The 19,432-nt window shown below is 32.5% G+C and overlaps 1 protein-coding gene across 9 annotated transcripts in view; it reads left to right on the forward strand.

Moving 5' to 3' along the window:
* Positions 1–19,432, forward strand: part of LOC106473452 (neuronal acetylcholine receptor subunit alpha-7-like) — a 146,710-nt gene that overhangs the window by 97,191 nt on the left and 30,087 nt on the right. For 2 of the 9 annotated variants that reach the window (XM_022402923.1, XM_013934136.2), the window contains exons 2-4: positions 3,457–3,596; positions 11,640–11,684; positions 11,775–11,819. In XM_022402923.1, coding sequence (XP_022258631.1) covers positions 3,457–3,596; positions 11,640–11,684; positions 11,775–11,819 — 230 coding nt within the window. Of the gene's footprint in view, positions 1–3,456; positions 3,597–3,705; positions 3,845–11,639; positions 11,685–11,774; positions 11,820–19,432 lie in introns of those variants that run through there. The other 7 variants (XM_022402941.1, XM_022402932.1, XM_022402937.1 and 4 more) reach the window with 5 other exon arrangements.

The following is a 19,432-nucleotide window of genomic DNA, read 5'->3' on the forward strand; positions in this document are numbered from 1 at the left end:
AACTACACGATGATTCTGTTGACTGTCAAAAGCGGGATTCCAAAATTCTGCGAAATTTGCAGCTTACTTATTCCACCATCTGCTGGACCAACTATCCTTCCTATAACAAAATCTGACAATTCGAGAGAACCTTGAGTTCTAGGCATGTTGTAGCACAAGATAATTAGTGTGCGGACCATTTTCATTTATATAGTGCTCTGTGAACACAAATTAATTAGCATAAATCAGTTAAATGACGAAAAATTAGGTGTCTATTTACTTGTGACCACTCAGTGTATTTATTAAGTAACTTGATTTTTATTTCCCTAAACGACAAAGTTGTCATCCACAAAACTGGCATAATATAATGGTTTAAATCTAAATGGGATATTAGAAAACCGTTGTTTTTCATGGAAGTATAAGAATAAGTTATTCAGGCTAGGGCTTGAACTAAAATCATAGCAACATCATTAATCTGTTTATAGATCACATTATTAAAAATGAAATGTGAATCATAAGTGCCAACAGTCTTCTCAATAAAATGTTAAAATACTTATTTATCAACAGTCTAGATTTTTGCCAGATAAATAGTTTCAGTGGAGTATTAAATTCTTATTTACCATGCGTTCGTAATAAGCCACTTGTTTATTAAACAGACATTTTTTAAAATTAATTATGAGTAAAGTATTTTCACTGATTACTTTTAGTCAAGTTTGTAAGAATCCATTCAGACTGCTTAACCTTTTTTTCGTATAAATGTAAAATTACTAAACAGTAGGTCACTATTTTTGTAATAAATATATATATAAATATATACATCATCGAGGAAGAATTGATGAAGATGTAGCATTCTCATCTTGTAACGACTCACGAGTCTTTGCTCACGTGCAAAGTGAATGTGATTCTCGAATTTAAAATAAATATTAAAACTATACTCTGCATTCGATCGCATGTAGTTTATATATAAATGTTTTACTTTTCTTTGGAGAAAAGAGGGAAAACAGCCAGACAATAACACCCACTGACAACTCAAGAGCTACTTTTATCAAATCTAGTTATTTGATCGCCATTCTAATAATGTACCCACTGCCATAAAGTGAAATACATGTTCTGAGGAAAAAGTGACACGAACTTTGGACCCTCTGATTCAGATTTTTATCTCTATAACTTTTTCTGAGTCAGCTAGATAGAAATTTCTATACAGTTTCCGGGCTTGATAAATATTGATATTATATTTTACGGATAACCTTTGGCACGAGCTGCTGCATCTCCTTTTCTTACTATGTCAAAAGTGTTGCCTTTCATCCCAGATAATCATCTTCACTGTTGTACGGGGCCCATGCCTTTGTCGGCTTGGTGGCCATTTCCTAGCAAGGTGTTTGAGAACATGGAACATGCTCAAGCATTGGGTGGTGTATTATTTCCTTTGTCGGCTTATCTAGCAGCTCTATCCATGTAGTCCTATGAGAATTGTCCTGACGCCTCATTGTGGGAGGCTCCTCACTTGTAATGATGACATAGGTTCTTCCTGTATGGGTGATATACTGACGCCTCATTGTGGGAGGCTCCTCACTTGTAATGATGACATAGGTTCTTCCTGTATGGGTGATATACTGACGCCTCATTGTGGGAGGCTCCTCACTTGTAATGATGGCATAGGTTCTTCCTGTATGGGTGATATACTGACGCCTCATTGTGGGAGGCTCCTCACTTGTAATGATGGCATAGGTTCTTCCTATATGGGTGATATACTCTTAGACGTAGAAGCTCCGTCTTTGAGAGCCATACACATCTGGTTCATGAATCCAATGGCTTGTTGTAGTACCCATTGTAGCAGCTTTTCATCGAGAGTTACCTTGTTATCTGCTCTGTCTTCTCTGGGTTTAGAAAGGTATTATTTAGCTTTGGTATGTGATGCCTTTATTGAGGTATGGGAACATTTGCTAAAAACTGCTGGTTGTAGCACACTACTGGTGGGACAGAGTGCCAGGCCTCGATGTTCTTTAGCGCTGTTATAGCTAATAATGGTGAAGGCTTTGAGCGGCTTGAAGACTAGGCTTACCAGGAGCCGTGGATAGCCTTGCTTGTTCTCCCGGTTCTCAGTCGCTGTGTTTCATTCCTCAACTGCTCAAAGTATGCTACGGATAAACGGATATGTCATGAAAGCATAAGACTTGTGTCACTTTTAGAGACAAAAATCCTTCTTGATTATGTTGCATAGTTTTACCTGGGGTAGGTGGACGAAGACAACGTTTTCCCAGTGCCCGTTTCAACAGCATGATTGCATAGAAGTCCATAGGTTTTGCATCTGGCGACTTGATTAGTATATCTTTGCATAGAATCGCATTAATTCCTATATAAATTTCAGCTGCTTAAAATATACAACAGTTCAATGTAGGTAGGGCTAGAAGTATTATCTTAGTGAGCCTATACACTATTATTCTTTTTTTCCAGATGAATATCATTCTTGATTATGTTGCTTGGTTTGGTTTTGAATTTCACGCAAAGCTACACAATGGCTTTCTCTGCTAGCCGTCCCTAATTTAGCAGTGAAATACTAAAGGGAAGGCAGCTAGTCATCACTACTCAACGAATAGTGGGATTGACCGTCTCATTATAACGCCCCGACGGCTGAATAGGCGAGCATATTTAGTGGGACAGGAATTCGAACCCGTGACCAGCAGATTGTGAGTCAGGCGCCCTAACTACCCGACCAGATTATGTTGCATACTGTTGTTTTGGATACGTGTACAGTTTTTGCCGCTGACCTTTGTGTTCGTGGATTCCCAGCTGTTGCAAGATACCGTACTTTGCTTACCATGGCTGGGATATGATTAATTGTAGGTCTCGTTTTGGATAGTTGTGTGCTCCACGTGTGTTTGTTTTCAGTGTATCAAGTACAACAAATATCTCGGTCTTATAATACAGATCTGAACACATCCTTATGACCTGAGTGCATTAAAATTTTGCATCAAGAAAGAACTGTTACATATTCTTTCCAAAGACAACAACTTTTTGGTAGCGTAACAATACTTAGATCGCTAAACAATGTCAAAGTAAAGTTGTGATACATATTTCAATGCGACGTTTCCATGTCGTTGTTGTCACGTAAAAAGCTGCTTTGTATATATTGTATATATTATTTGTTTATATTTGTATATATTATATAACTTACCCAACCCTCTTTATATATTACTAAGTCTGAATTTAAGATATAAATTCAACCGAATGTTTACTGTAAGGTTCATAAAACTATCTTAAACAGCCAAGTTGTTTCCGTAAAACAACTGGCTACTGGAAGTTTTTTTTTTAATCATCAAACAACAACTATTTGTATATTGTTTCAGTAGCATTTTCTGACGTTTAAGGTACCTCTGATGATTGAATATTAATTCTAATAACATTATGCACCGTTTAAAAACTATATTGTTAGCATTTCAATTAATTTTTATTTTCCTGTTTATTTTATGTTTCCAGGTTCAGAACAAGGTCCTCATGAACGAAGACTAATCAATGACCTTCTGCGTGACTACAACGTTATGGAAAGGCCAGTAGCCAATGAATCAGAACCACTTTTGCTCAGTTTCGGTTTAACTCTGCAGCAGCTAATTGATGTGGTATGATGATGTTATATCAGTTATATGATATCTAAATTAGGACGATTATATTAGTTTGTTTATAAAATTAAAGTATCTCAACACTGTGGAGAGTTCATTTCAAAATTATTTGCATCCGAAATGAATAATATTGTCCAAAGTAAATAATAACTTTAGAATTAAATACATTTGTTCAGTGCACATCCTCTGTTGATTTGCTCGTGGACTGGATAGAAGCATCAACGCTTTTTGGTGTTAAAATGCATTATGTAAGTATAAACACAAAATTAAGGTTTAAAATAAACCCTAATAAATAGGAAGCTAAATCCTATTTTGACTGGTATTTTTATTTAGACATTAATTTTCGATTGATGATTTCACAGAATACAAATGACGAATGCAACGATGTAATTATTTTGCTTCGATTTTCTCTTAAGTTATCTAATTATAATAAAATGGCAAATATTTTCTGTTTATTTGCTTTCGTGATCTTTACTGGAAAGTGTTTATAAAGATGTTGGTTTTATTGGTCATTGTGGTTACGCTGAACAGGATTAGAACTTGAAACTATCGTATATAACTAGTACTTCCGCATGACGACTGGGTATTGTTCTCTCTCCATCGTGTGTGTGTGTGTGTATACGAACAGAATAACTCGAACAGTTTTTATGTGAATTTGATCAAATGTGGTATAAAGGTGTCCCCCAAGGACTGAATGGTTATCTTTTGATTAATGTAGCTGAAAATTCAAGGTCATACTGCTGGAGGTCAACCACTTTAGTTATAATGAAGCAAATTGGGATTTTTAAAAACTGTCAAAATACGAGAACAAATTTAGACAGAAAAATGATTTTGGAACCTAGATGTAGATTTTATAGAGTGATGAATTGCTTCTGGTATATTCTATGTTGCAACATTCAAAAACACTGAATGGAGATAGCACTGTCTGAGTGTTTTACTGGTTCTTTAAATACACCTTTAGCGGTATTTTTTTTTTCTATCTAGTGTTTCTTTTATATTAAAACCTAAGCTCAATAGGTTAAATCCTGAAAGATTGAAACAGTTAGCTGATAATTCAGTTCAGTTTCTTAACATGCTTGTTAAGCTTAACATGCTATGATCTAAAACTCTTTACGTCAGTAACAAACTATACTTATCTCTGCTAGAGAAATTTTAATGTTACTGTTATTTAAATTTCTGATACTCTGGTGTTCTTCAGAGAGCCTTGAGATTTCGAATAATTTTTTCTTCAAATATTTTCGATTATCACTTTGAAATTATTAACCTTTCATGTAATTTCTGAAATTTATTGCTGCTAAGTAAACAAGTAATAATTGTGATTTACTGTTAACCGTAAAGTCGACATCTTCGATGAAAAATGTAGCAGTGAAGCTGAGAACTTATAACGGCAAATAACAGGTTTTGATACCTGCGGTGGGCAGAGCATGGGTTGCCCATTGTGTACTTTTGTGCTTAATAATAAACAAACTTCAAAATAGAAATGCAGTATCTTTTTCAGGCTTAGCTAGAGAAAGCCGTAAACTTGTCTTCAGAGAATAACCAAAAATATTTTTATTATTAATATCCATACAATCCACAACTGACTTCTCTACGTTCTGTATTTGCAAATAAATGTTCAATATTTCATTATGAATAACGTATATTTCGTTGCATGATGATTTATTAAATCTATTAATAAAGAAATTAGGCATAATTATGGATATATAACATGCCATAATATCTATATCGCTTAAAAACATGTTTTTGTCAGTATGAAGTTTCATGAGGTACAAGCAGGATATCTGTTACTAATCAAAATACTTCGAAACAATAATTTTGCGAGTTATGTCAACAGTGTGTGTAGCAATATTGAAATGAGATATATAGTAACCCCCCCCCCCCCAGCAGCTCATCGGTAAGACTGAAGGCTCATAACGCCAAAAATCAGATTTCGATATTCGCGTTGGGCAGAGCATAGATAACCCATTATGTAGCTTTTTGCTTAACAACAAACAAACAAAAATATATGGTAACATAAGAAACTGCTCTAATTCCTGGGCAAAACCTATGAAATGCAATGTTGTTAAAACACTTGAAAGCCTACTAGCAGTATACAGTCCAATGTTTTCCTTAGAGGCTTTAACATTTTTTATTGCACTTATTGTGACTTGTAATAATCTAATGTCAAGCTTATTTTAATATCTTTTGTTTTAGTGATTGTATTTTGCAAACAAAACTTTCGGTATTTTAAAACCAAATATTTTTACTTGAACAGAAACTTTAACTAGCTTCTATCAAATTCGATTATCAAGTTTACCGTGAACATTTTCCCCACCGTTAATCAAGATGATAATATAATTTGAACCTTTGTATGATAGTATTTTGGTAATTTCAGTACTTCAATAGATTTCCAGTGAACAAATTTTTCATCAAAGTAAAACAGCTCACGTATAACATGAAAAATAAAAATAATAAGCGCAGAGAATTACGGTTTACCCATTCCGATCCCTTTGGGATTGTGGGAACTCATCGTACAATAACTCTTCATAAGTGTCGCCATTGAGACTCGCTGAATAAACATGTATTACCTTTAACATTCACATCAAAATTTCTGTAGGCATAGAGAAACAAATTAAAATTTTATGTAAGAAAGCAATTTTATAGTGATTTTGCTCTTACATTATTTGAACATTGTTTAACTTACTGAAATAAATGTAACATTATTTGTGTAAGCTTTACGTCCGGGAGTAATCACAGGTTAGTAAAAACTTATACTGTCTCGGTCAGTTAATATACATATGCGACTTGTTATTCAAATGTAAAAGTGTAATGACCAATGTTATAAAAGTAAAGAATACCGTGGTGACTAACAAAAAATTAACATATTTTATTAGAGATAAATGTATATCACATTCATTCAATCATTTTATTATTACACACATATGATCTTCCCACTTCTTTCTAGTGGTACAATTGCCCAGACTACAAATGTTTTTATCACAAAGGGAAATTGTTGTTAAACATACCATTGGTAATTTTGAGCAATTGCCAGTTGAAAAAATTTAAAATTCAATATATTGATCATACGTCAAAAAACAATATGAAAATTGACAGATGAGGTCGTTACATAAATGATTTTATGGGACAAGAGGCACTTTTTAACAAACTGCATTTATCATTTTATCTTTCTTTAAAAAGTAAACTGCATAGATTATTCACAATCTAATAAAGTAATCACAGGTCATTAAAGAGAAAACGAAGAACTTAATCATTTTTATCAAATCAGATTGATGAGAAAGGTTTTTCATTAAAAGTTTAACTTGAATATTTTATATTACATTATACTTTGCATCCGGTGCATTTAAAGCAGGAAGTTTTTTATTGTTGGTGTTGTTGTCTTTTTTTTTTGGCACACTAATAAGAAATGTTCCTAAACTCAATCGATTGCTACTCGAAAATAGTGGGTTACACGAGAGTGACCAGGTGTTTCAATCCATGGAGAAATTATCTCAGCCACCGGCACTGGATTCGTTTTATCTGTACACACAACGAGAAAGGAAATCATATCCTTTGGAGGTTTATAGCACTTAAGCACACATATTTTACGATTGACGAAACAGTTTTTCTTAACCCACGTCTCATTTCCTCATTTCATCAATCTTATATAATCCTTACAGTAGTCAAAATACATGCCCTACAAAGAATGGCTACTTCAGCTGTTCAGTTCACACACAGCTTTAGAAAACAATTCATAAGCTAATTTTGCAACTCCCGTTTTTCTCCCAAGAGAGGGTATTTGATTAGGTATAAGACAAAATTTGTAAAATCCAAACAAATTGTTAATCCTGGAAAAGCTGTCTGATTCTATGCTGTATATCTGAATACAAGACTAGATTTTGTTACATATCTATTACATTAGTCGCAGGTAATAACTCACTATTTACTTTACTTTGCTTTAATTCCATTGTTGGAGAAAGTTTTAAAATGTCTGAAAATATTGGCAAGTGTATTAAGAAACGCATGTCTTCTGGTAAGATAAAATATAATTTCATTTGGTATTGTACTATAATATTTTTAATTTTAATATGAAGATGATGATCTATTAAAGAACGGCAAGGATGATTCGTTGTCCACTAAAATAAAAAATATAGATTTTAGCTTATTACTTAAATAAGAATTTCGCTAGTTTGCGATAACAATAAAGCTTCTTTGAGCAACTGGTAAAATTAAACTTTATTCTTGAGCCTTCATAATCATATAAATTGTTTAATTGAGGGTTTGTAGTGTAAGTAAATTTTAAACACAGTAAACTATATATTTAAAACTGGTATATAAAAACATGAGCACATGTCTCTTTCATCTCTCCAGTCTCCAACTTCAAGACTTTAAAATCGCCAGAAGACAACATATGACCAACTTCTCTAGCTAAAATTTAATAGTTCACGAAAGTAACAAATAACTTATCGCGAGCGGGGCGAAGGGGGATACTAATATCCCTGAACACCCCAGTTGAAGAAAGTTTCCTTCCTATAAAAACTAAATTCCTGTCACGAAATGTTCGAGTTTTGTTTTTGCACCTTTGCTTTCCGACAGTAATTTCTTCAAAGAATAGCATTTTCATATTGAAATTCAAACTTGTTTTCCTTATTTTGCTTTAGACCTAAATAAGGCACTTCTATTCAAATGAATCTGTCGAAAATAAGTTTTCTGTAAGTTTTTGGTTAATAAATTTGTAGATCTGAAACTCAATCGTGCTATTTTAAAGTCTTTGTGCACATTTTCAACAGAGATAAACATATACTTCATAGATGTATACATAGGTTCTGCTACATCTTCCTCTATTTTTGTAACTTACTGATTACAAACCTACAATGTTTACTATTGTATAATTACACGAAACTTACAGAAGGCTTTGTTTCTTCACCATTAAACTGTTAAAAGGCTATATTATTATACTTTCTTCTGATTAAATGTTATTTCAGGGAATTCAAGTAGAAGATCACTCAAATTAGTGAAATGACTTTTTCTCTAAAATTTGGACTAGTGTCATATTTTGTTTTAGATACGTCTTGACAGCTCCTACAGATTGCGATTGTGTTATTATATAACTTTGCAGTTTCAACATATGTTGTTGGTAATTGAAGGTATTATAATTGAATGTATTTACTATCGGTAGCATATTCCTTCCTTTTCCTATTTTGCACTTATTTACTCAGGAAACTGGGATGAAAAAACAGTTACATTGTGTTTTATATTTGAATGCAAGAAGACAATATAACTAGTAAGTACAAGACAATAGTTAATAAATTTATATATAACCGCAAGGCGAAGAAAATCTTAGTACTAGATCTGTTTCTAACCCGTTTGTAACAAAGAATAGGCAATTGTGCTTCTATTTGTTTTTGAACATAATAAACATTAAAAGTGCAATAGATATACATAAAGATACCAATACTGAAAAGAAAGACATACTGTTTTCAATAATTTTATCAATATGATATTAGATGGGGGGTTCCAAGCCCCCTCATGTCTTCTTGTATCACTGTGTCAAGTTTGGTGTTGAATGATCAATAAATGTGGGAAACTATTAAGAACAAATACAGACACATATACCGACGTTTATTTATATAGATTTCCATTTAATAACTATATATATATATATTGTCAAAATAATTGAGTAGGACGTAAGATAAAAAATTGATAGCCCTCATACTTGTCCAGTTACTATTGGCTGCATTGTAAGGCATATAAGGGCGCCGATAACGGGTAATTAAAGAAATAACAAAATGTTATTAATTGAGATAATTAAGACACAACTGTTGCACCACTATCCAGTAGCCTCCAGTTACCCATAAAAGAACAGAAGAGTGGAAAATAATGGGAGCATTAAAACAAGACGTGATGTAATTTAGTAACAGAAATATTAACGAAGCTCCACAAAGCACTCTATAGCTCTTCAGAATTCTTATAGTTCCCTATAAGATTTATTGTATACGACATAACCAAGTATTTTTACATTAATCTACTATAAGTACGTCATTTAAAAAACTATAACATAATACGATGTTTAGGGATTATTTTCCACCATTGAAATAATATTTGATGAGGATTGTTAGTTCTTCTCAATTTTTTAGTAATTTGTTTAAATTTTATAATTCATAAAACGAGAAAAGAGACACATTCACAGAAAAAAAAAAGCAATAATTAAAACATTAAAAATTAATTTTTACCTGTTATTTAAAAATTCCTTCATTGGAAAAAGGTTACGTTGCCGTTAACCAGTTATTGTTATAATTAATTACGGTACTACTTAATAGTAGGGGATCGTGATGAAACAAAATGGCACCCATAAAAATCACCCGTTTGATACCACCTTTTAACAGTATTCAACAAATTTTCATCTACGTAAGTGACTTTTTCAAAAAACCGTAGAGAAAAAATGACGAACCTTACTGCTCTAATTCCTTCACAGAACCCTTCCGTCTGGGGTCCAAATGAGTCCTTTCTTGTACCGAAACAGATACTAATATATATATATATATATACCGTTTGTTTGTTTGTTTTTGAATTTCGCGCAAAGCTACACGAGGGCTATTTGCGCTAGCCGTCCCTAATTTAGCAGTGTAAATTGAAGGCAGTAAAGGGAAGGCAGCTAGTCATCACCACCCACCGCCAACTCTTGGGCTACTCTCTTACCAACCAATAATGGGATTGACAGTTATATTATAACGCCCCCACGGCTGAAAGGGCGAGCATGTTTGATGGGACGAGGATTCGAGCCCACGACCCTCAGATTGCGAGTCGAGTGCCTTAACCACCTGGCCATGCCGGGCCTATATAAAACGAACGACGTTCTAGTTAGAGCATATAATTAGATTTGAAGTAGGTTGGTAGAGATTCTGATGAGTAATAAAATCGAATCGAGTATACGCGCACCCCACGCTTGGTATTACTGGCGCACAAAAATATAGCTAATAAAAAGGAAACAAACAAGTACAATATATTTTTATATTATTTCATAAAGACAAGTTGGGATCGATATATACGTAACCTTGCTAGCTAAAGTAATATTGAAAGCTTTAATGCCACAAAAAGTATTGAAACAAAAAAGTCAAAGCTACAAAAACTGCGTTACTTGAAATAAAAAAAATAATTATCCCTACTTTCATTCAGACTAGAAAAATTACAGTGATTTGCCAAAGTAGCGATAAAAATATTTAAATTCTAAGAAACTTAGTTTTCGTAGTTTTGACTTTCTTGTTTCGATACTTTTTGTAGCATTAAACTTTCTATATTACTATAGCTAGGTAGGTAACTTGTATATCGATCCCTACTTGTCTTTATAAAATTTAAATTTTTTTCATTATACTTGTAATAAGGATATCCCATTGTGTAGCTTTGTGCTTAACTACAAATAAACAACTTTGTAATAAGACAAACAATAGAAAAAGATCTAACTTAACCCAATTTATTAATTTGCAACAAATTAGACTGAATAATGTGTGTAATTAAATATTTACTTGTGTAATAGTATTTTTAAGATAATCTTGAAACATTTTTGCAAAACATAAAACCACCTAGCTTTTGATTATAGCTGAGGAAAGTTAATTTTTACATTACAAACCACATTCCACTACTCAAATGAAATTTTGATGTCTTGAAATTCCCTATATAACAAAATATATGTCTTACATGTTAGTTAATAAAAAAAAAACAGTAATAAAAGCGCGATAAAACAATAAACATCTTTTCAAGAAGTGATAATTTTGACATAGGCTTAGTTTTCTACAATAAGGTAACTAGTTAGCATTTTAATACGATTAATTTTTAGAGGTATGAAAGTGTAATAAAGTTTTTAATTTTTCCAACCATCCTTCATTTAGGTATGTTTCAAATTCTCTTGTATGTTTATGATTATAGTTTTGTTTATTTTGTTTGACCTTTACAATGTCAAGCTGCAAATCTTGTTAAAAGTCAAAGCCATGTATTTACACGATGACTTTGAATTTTCAACAGCGTTTTAATTATCAAACTAAATGAGTGAATTTGTATTTCTTTTTGTAGGATGAAAAGAATCAGATAGTAACCTCAAACTTGTGGTTAAATTTGGTAAGTTATTTTGTATTAAACATACAGTTATGCTATGCATAGTAGTTTAAGGTATTTTTGTGTCATCTTAATGTTTTCTTTTCTCTTTAGGATGAAAAGAATGAACAACTTGTAACAAATCTCTGGTTAACTTTGGTAAGTGTGCAGCTAACATCAAAATTCTAAACTGAGGATAATAGCGAAATTAACGCGAAACTAAATATTTAAAGGATATACCCTGTTATATAAAACTTAAAACTTGTTTATTGTCAGATATACAAATTATAATATCTATGGTTAGAACGTTTCACCAGTTAAACCTGGCATCATCAGGTACAACAGCTACAAATGGCTACAACGTTTCATTAGCATCATTAGGTAGAACAACTTCATATGGTTACAACCTTTCACTGGCATCATCAGGTACAACTTCCACAAGAAGTGAACTCCTGATGTTGATAATACGAAAAACTACCTGATGGATACATTAGTATTTGATTAAATGAGCTAAACAAGTCTTCATAACATAAATAATTATGTTTAATATGGCCAAACAGTCCTCCTTCCGTGTTTATGAACATATGTTCAAGCATGGTCATTCGTTTCAACATGACAATGGTGAAATTCTCGATATAGAAATATATATATATAAACCACTGTAAAATAAAGGAACCATTAATAAATAAACAGCTTGTACCTACAATTAATATTATTCTAGTATACAGTTGTATCTTTTATAATTATCGTTTACAACTTTTAAGGTTGAGTTGTTATATGCATATGTTTTTTTTCTATTTATAGTGTGAATTTATAGCATTGTACAATCAGACTATATTGACCTATTGAAAATACCTAACGTGTATTAAGATTATGTTTCAAACACATATGTCACAATATAAGATATTTGAAACTGTTTTACTGTAGATTTTCTTAACGATTATAAATATATTAACAATATAATAGTAGGTAATGCACACTATCAGTTAAAATCTAACATAATGTTTTGAACCACTAATTCGGAACAGCATTAAATTAATTTAAATAACATTTCCGACACTTTCGCATATCCTCTTCTGTCCAACGGTTGGTTGTTGAGAGAAATACGTATGGTGTCTGAAATGGAGTTCAGCTTAAATTGACCTTCAAATGTTTGAACTTTAGCAACCTATGTATTATCGAACCTTCCACAATTTTTCTTTTGACATAATTTCAAGTTTTATATATAAATTTGACTGATTTCTAGTTAATTTTATGATCAATGTTCTTCGTATTTATAAAAATAGTGCTAATTGTTAGACCATTTTTAATGTTATGCAGCCTTGCTAAGCTCAACCAATCTAATATCAATGTATTCAGCTGCTAATTTTTCGTATTATTTAGAACAGGAATTCACTCCTTGTAGTTGTTGTACCTGATGATGCCAGGTTAACCTGGTGAAACGTTGTAACCATATGTAGTTTTTGTACTTGATGATACCAGATTAACCTGGTGAAACGTTATAACCATAGGTAATATAATCTGTATATACGAAAATATACAAGTTTTAAGTTTCATACGAAACTAAAAAACACATAAATTAAAATCATAAGCTAAAAGAAAAAAAATAATCTTTCAATTTCATATGACAAGTCATGAAAATAGAAGACAATTACAGTGGAGGAAAAATTATTGCACCAACCATTTTATTCACACTTGTATTTTACGAAATTGTGAATTGTGGAACTGTCAGAACTAATGTAAAACGGATATGGACATTGTGTGGTGTAAGCTGACTTGTATTTCAGTTATCAAAACACATATATACATCTGTATTAACAAACCAACCAAGACAAACGTAGATGATCAACAAATACTCTGTAAGAAAACTTAGATTTAAAAATAACGCCACCAATGTAATTGACAAAAAGTGGTCACAGAGTCTGTTTCTTGTTTAAATATTTAGTTGTACTTCCTCTGACCTTAATAACTACTTGACATCGCCCTGGCATAGAGAACAGGAGGGACTGAATGTAGGCAGGTGAGTTCATAATGCCACACGTGGATTAGGGCTTCCCGCAGTTCCAAGGCGCTTCTCTGTTTTTTCTCTTGCACTTTGTTACCCATTCTCTTCCAGTAGTTTTCTAAAGGGTTGAAATATGGACTGTTGCCTGGCCAGTTTAGTGTCTTGATCCTCTCCCTTCGAAGATAGACATTCACTTGAGGTAATGAAATAAAACCTATGATGTCTTTTCAATACCGGTTAGGTGAAATTTCTTCTTTATTTCACATCTACTGCGTAGAGTGCAGCTGATAATGTCCAACCTTTTTAGCCCTGTGGCATGGAGCAGTCATCATGGAATGTGCACTGATCAGCTTCATTGAAGTGATCTTGAATTACTTGAGTTACTTGTTGACATTGATAGTGCCTTTCACAAAATACAGGCGTTCCACATCATGGCCAGAGATGTATCCCCATATCACCTGACCATGTGGATGCTTCAAAGTTTCATTCAATTACGCTTGATGAAACTTTTCTCCACATCGACTCCATAAAAAATGCTTTCCATCAGACTTGTGCAGGTAAACTATGATTCGTCTGAGAAGATCACTTTGCTCACCATTGCATCAGTCCAGTCAGAATGCTTTTCGACAACTTGAAGAAGGATTCCTTTCTTGGTCGTCTTGCTGTGAAACGAGCTGTTAACAGGCGAGACCGAACAGTGTGCGCGGTGACAGTAGCTCCTGAAATTTCCTGTCATACTATTTTGAAATCTGTGTATGACAGTCGAAGATTCTGCAAGCGGCTCAAGCGTTTCAGAACGCGATCATCAGCTGCTGTGGGAACCTTTTTCCTATACCTTCCCTTCCGCTGCTCCATACAGACAATATCTTTATGTCGCTGCACCCAGCGACTCGCAATAGAGTTGTTAAATTAACTTCTTCTCGAAATCTGCCTTGTTGAAAGTCCCTCTTTGCTCTAAGAAACAATGACTATTTTTTCTGTAAACCTAACTCGCAACTCTTGGCCATGGTAGCATAATACGCACATTGTAGCAGATAAGATTGTAAATTGACTTTTAGTAAGAACTTTAATTTATATCAAAAAAACGGTTGATGCAATACCCAGACAACCTATAAACCTGCTGATGTAATAAGTACATAGTATTACATCATTAATTGAAAACATTTGCACCTACATGCATTAGGGCCTCAAAACAGACGACAATTCTGAAGAAAAGTGTGAAAAAATTGAGTGATGTAATAAATATTTCCATCACTGAAAATTAGTTAAAATTTAAAGCCAGTTAATTGCAATTACAGTAGTAGGTATGAATGAAGAATGTAGCAGCTTCTTTGACTAAATACATTCTATCATGTGTAATGATATTTATTTTTATAATATACTCTTATAAAGAACAAGACATAATACTTCTATGTACCAAAAAGAGGTTTTAAAAATAACTGTAACCTATATATATATATATATATGTACGAAAATAGTTCGTACAAGAATAGTATGTTATTTAAATCTGGAGCATGTGAGAAGGTTTATTTTCTGGTTTTCAGGCACCCTAATGTTGCCAAAAGTATTCAGACGACAGGCATGAGTTACATTACTTTGTGATGTTTACTAATACTTTCATATAATTGATCTAATTAACTCTGCGTCATGCGATTTGGTAAAATAGCATACTTCATTAGAAATTATGGGCTATACTAAGGAAATATAACTACCCCAGTATTCTATGTTTATGAATGACATTATTTTACATGTTATTATCTCAAACATCCTTATGTACTGATAATTGTAACTTCTCCATTTCTTTTTCCTAGTAAATGCAAATAAAAATACCATCGAGCATAGCGTAGAAAAAGAAGGTTCCGCTCAGATACAAATTAAGAATGGTTTCAATATCCACCATTTGAAATTGTTTGTTAGCGTTGGAAACCAGTGCTTAGAAAATATATTTAGGACACTTCACAAAATCAGTAGCCACACGAGGGCTATCTGCGCTAGCTCTCCCTAATTTAGCAGCGTAAGACTAGAGAGAAGGCAACTAGTCATCACCACCCACTCTTGGGTTACTCTTTTACCAACAAATAGTGGGATTGACCGTCACATTATTACGCACCCACGGCTGAAAGGACGAACATGTTTGGTGGGACGGAGATTCGAACCCACAACCCTCAGATTGCGATTCGAGCGCACTAACCACCTGGCCATCAATGCATTTTATATTTTCTTATTCTGGAATTATAAGGGCAGATACTCCTTAAAGAAAAATAATAGTTAAGATACATCTTCTTTATATCGTATTTGCTTCCTGTACAATATTTGATACACTAGCATGCAGAGAGATTATACACCAAAGTTTTAAAAGACGTTCAATTATACTGTTTGTTTTTTAATTTCACATAGACAGTAAATACATTGAAAAATTTTAAAGTTACCAGCAAGTGACGATCAATACATTTTAACTAGGAAATAACTGCAGTTGTAGATATTTCTATCGTATGAACTATTACAATTTACTAATAAGTAGGCCTAAATTTTAACCATAACAAAGAATTAATAAAAATGTTAATATATGTTTGTGTGTTCTTACATTAGTTGAAAATTGAATATCTCCTTTCTTACGATACTCATCAATAACAATATCATTCTCTTTTTGCATCTATTTTTCTTTTTCTAAAAATTTTGGCCTCGTAATTTTGCATCAGCTATGACTAATTTAGCTGGGGAAACTTTAATACTTAAGACACTAAATAATCTAAGTCCTTCAGGGAAGTACTTATAAATGTCAATTTACGTACGTCAAATACGATAAACTCTGTTTGTTTGTTTGTTTTGGAATTTCGCGCAAAGCTACACGAGGGCTATCTGCGCTAGCCGTCCCTAATTTAGCAGTGTAAGACTAGAGGGATTGACCGTCACATTATAATGCCCCCACGGCTGAAAGGGCGAGCATGTTTGGTGGGATGCGGATTCAAACCCGCGACCCTCAGATTGTGAGTCGAGCGCCTTATCCACCTGGCCATGCCGGGCCGATAAACTCTGTAAATATAACGTGTTATTCATACACTTATCCATAAGATATTATATTCATTTATTTACAGCGTGAGAGCATTACAATCATGCTATATGTGTTTCCTTTTATTGTTATTATCATTGTTTAAAGTTGAAATTATTATTTCACAGTCATCTAAAAAAACGTTCAAAATGTATCCTGATTTAATTTGTGTCAGAACGGATCTCTATGGAAAATTCCAGAAATTATTATAAAGTAGTTTTTATTTATTTATGTCAATAGAATTGCATATAACTGATATTAATATTCATGAACACAAAACAATCAAAACCCTTTGAACGTTTATTTATTTTTCGCAGTTTATTGAAAATATACCTCTAAATCCACCATTTCTTTTAAAAATCTTCAAGCATGATTTTGTTTAGCAAATTGTTATTCAACATTATATAAATGTTATAATCTTTCGCATAATTATATAGTTCCTTTTAAAATATTGTTGGATAATATCATACTTATAATTGTTGCAGTGATATTTAAAAATTCCAGAATAACCAAACTAAGTTATCAACAGCTAATTTACTAATATTTTTACGTGTGTTCTTCTTCTTTTCAATCCATAAGCAATGTTTGTACTTCTTATAGACTTTAATAGTAATAGCTAAGAGTTTCGTATTTTTCGTTAACACAATTTTGCAACTTTAGTACAACAGCCAATATATATAGTACGACAATTATAAGGTAGGATATACCTTATTCTACAATTTTACATCACTTTATAGTATTGTTTATAAGGTAGCAGGCGAAACAAACCTTATTTTTTTAATTCAAATTTCAAAACTTAGCCATCCCAGTTAAAAATAAGCTAAAGCACTTTTAATTTTTTCAGAACAATTATGGCACAAAATAGCTCTACCAAGAATAAACTTGTCTTGAGTATATCATATAGTCTATATTATAAATTCAACAAAATTACTTGGTCGAAAAAAATTTTAAATTGTAAGAACTCTCATAACATCACGACAGGTCCAATTATATCTCTATATTCGCCTTTTTTTGCAGTTAAGAATATATAAGATTCTGTTAACTCAGTACTTGGGCCTAGTTTAAAGCTTAGAACATCAATACATATATTTGTACGAACCTAGCTGAATCATCTTCATTACTTGGGTCAACTTGTTTCTGGATAATCGTTTTTCTAGCAATTTTGTCTCGTTTACTATCTTATACGAAATTACAAAATAGTGTTTAATAATTTTCTATCCAATCTATAAAAGGGTTTGAAATAGTGAGAGGTGAATTAGTTATTTTTCCAATAATAACAGTTATCTTACTGCATGGAGTGAAAAAATCTACTTATCTACGCTGCAAGTTGTATCTTAATTTAAGAAAACAAAATATTTCGTCCACAACTATTTTTTCAATTAGTATTGAAAGCTTATTTTTAATTTAAAAAATTACACCGGTGTGGTTGCAATTCTTGGCAAATCTGGTAATATAATTCTAAATTGCTGGCGAAGAATCCAATCAATCCTTTAAACATTTAAATCATTTTTTTTGCCATATAAATCGAAAGACTTATCATCTGCAATATATGAAGCTTATATTCATTTCCCTCAATCATAATTTCTTTGATATATTTATCTTTTTTTTGAAAACAATTATTCGTGACCGTAATAAACAAATGAGAATAGCTAGGATCTTCTTCTCAACAACCATTTTCAATTACAAAAGACGCACTAAATTTTAATTTCGTTAAAATCTTGAGCTAATTATATACAAGATTTACTTCGAAATTAAAGAATTAGGAAAATTCTCAAAAATAATTAAACAACTAAATCTAAGCTCTATTTTTCAAAATCGATTAATAGTGACATTTAGTAAACCACATACTTTTGATGTATTTTGTTCGATACGTTCTCTTGCAATAAAGTTTATTTGATGTCCATTATTAAATTTTGAGAGGAATAGTTTCATTATTTAACAAACAAGAACATACAATCTCATGTTATTACATTTAAAATGGGCTTTATTTTTCTGCTTATTATTATGAAGCATATTACTTTCGAAATTAATCAAGCAATACATTCTATAGGCCTATTTAATATTTCCTTCTTAAAATGAATAGTTAAATCGTATAATATGAAGAACCAGCTACTTTGAGATTCTTAATGTTTTATGACATTTGTTTTATAAAAAGCTCCAGTTCGGTGTTATTTTTCTTAACCTCAAAGTTTGTATAATTCAACATAATCATTAAACCATTTACTCATTTATCTCTATATGTATAATTTTTGCTCTTTATTAACACATTTTGGCTCGTTTGTGCAATTTCGTGCGCCAAAATTAATTATTGCAAGTAACTAAAACTTTGAATGATAAAGATAATATCAAACCTACCTTACCAATTAATTCTAAATTAAAACTTTCTCTTCTGTATAGCTTGCTTATTTGTTCGAGCGTAAAGCTGACTATAACCTACCTTCTCTTTGTCTGTCGACAGTCATGGCTAGGTGGAAAAGGCGCTCGACTCGCCATCTGAGGGTCGCAGGTTCGAATTCCCGTCCCACCAAACATGCCCGCCCGTTCGTCCGTGAGAGCGTTATAACGTGACGGTCAATTCCACTATTCGTTGGTAAAAGAATAGCCCAAAAATTGGTGGTGGGTGGTGAGGACTAACTGCCGTCTCCCGTTCGTCCGTGAGAGCGTTATAACGTGACGGTCAATTCCACTATTCGTTGGTAAAAGAATAGCCCAAAAATT

This window comes from Limulus polyphemus, unplaced genomic scaffold (genome assembly GCF_000517525.1).
Source record: "Limulus polyphemus unplaced genomic scaffold, Limulus_polyphemus-2.1.2 Scaffold130, whole genome shotgun sequence".
NCBI lineage: Eukaryota > Metazoa > Arthropoda > Merostomata > Xiphosura > Limulidae > Limulus > Limulus polyphemus.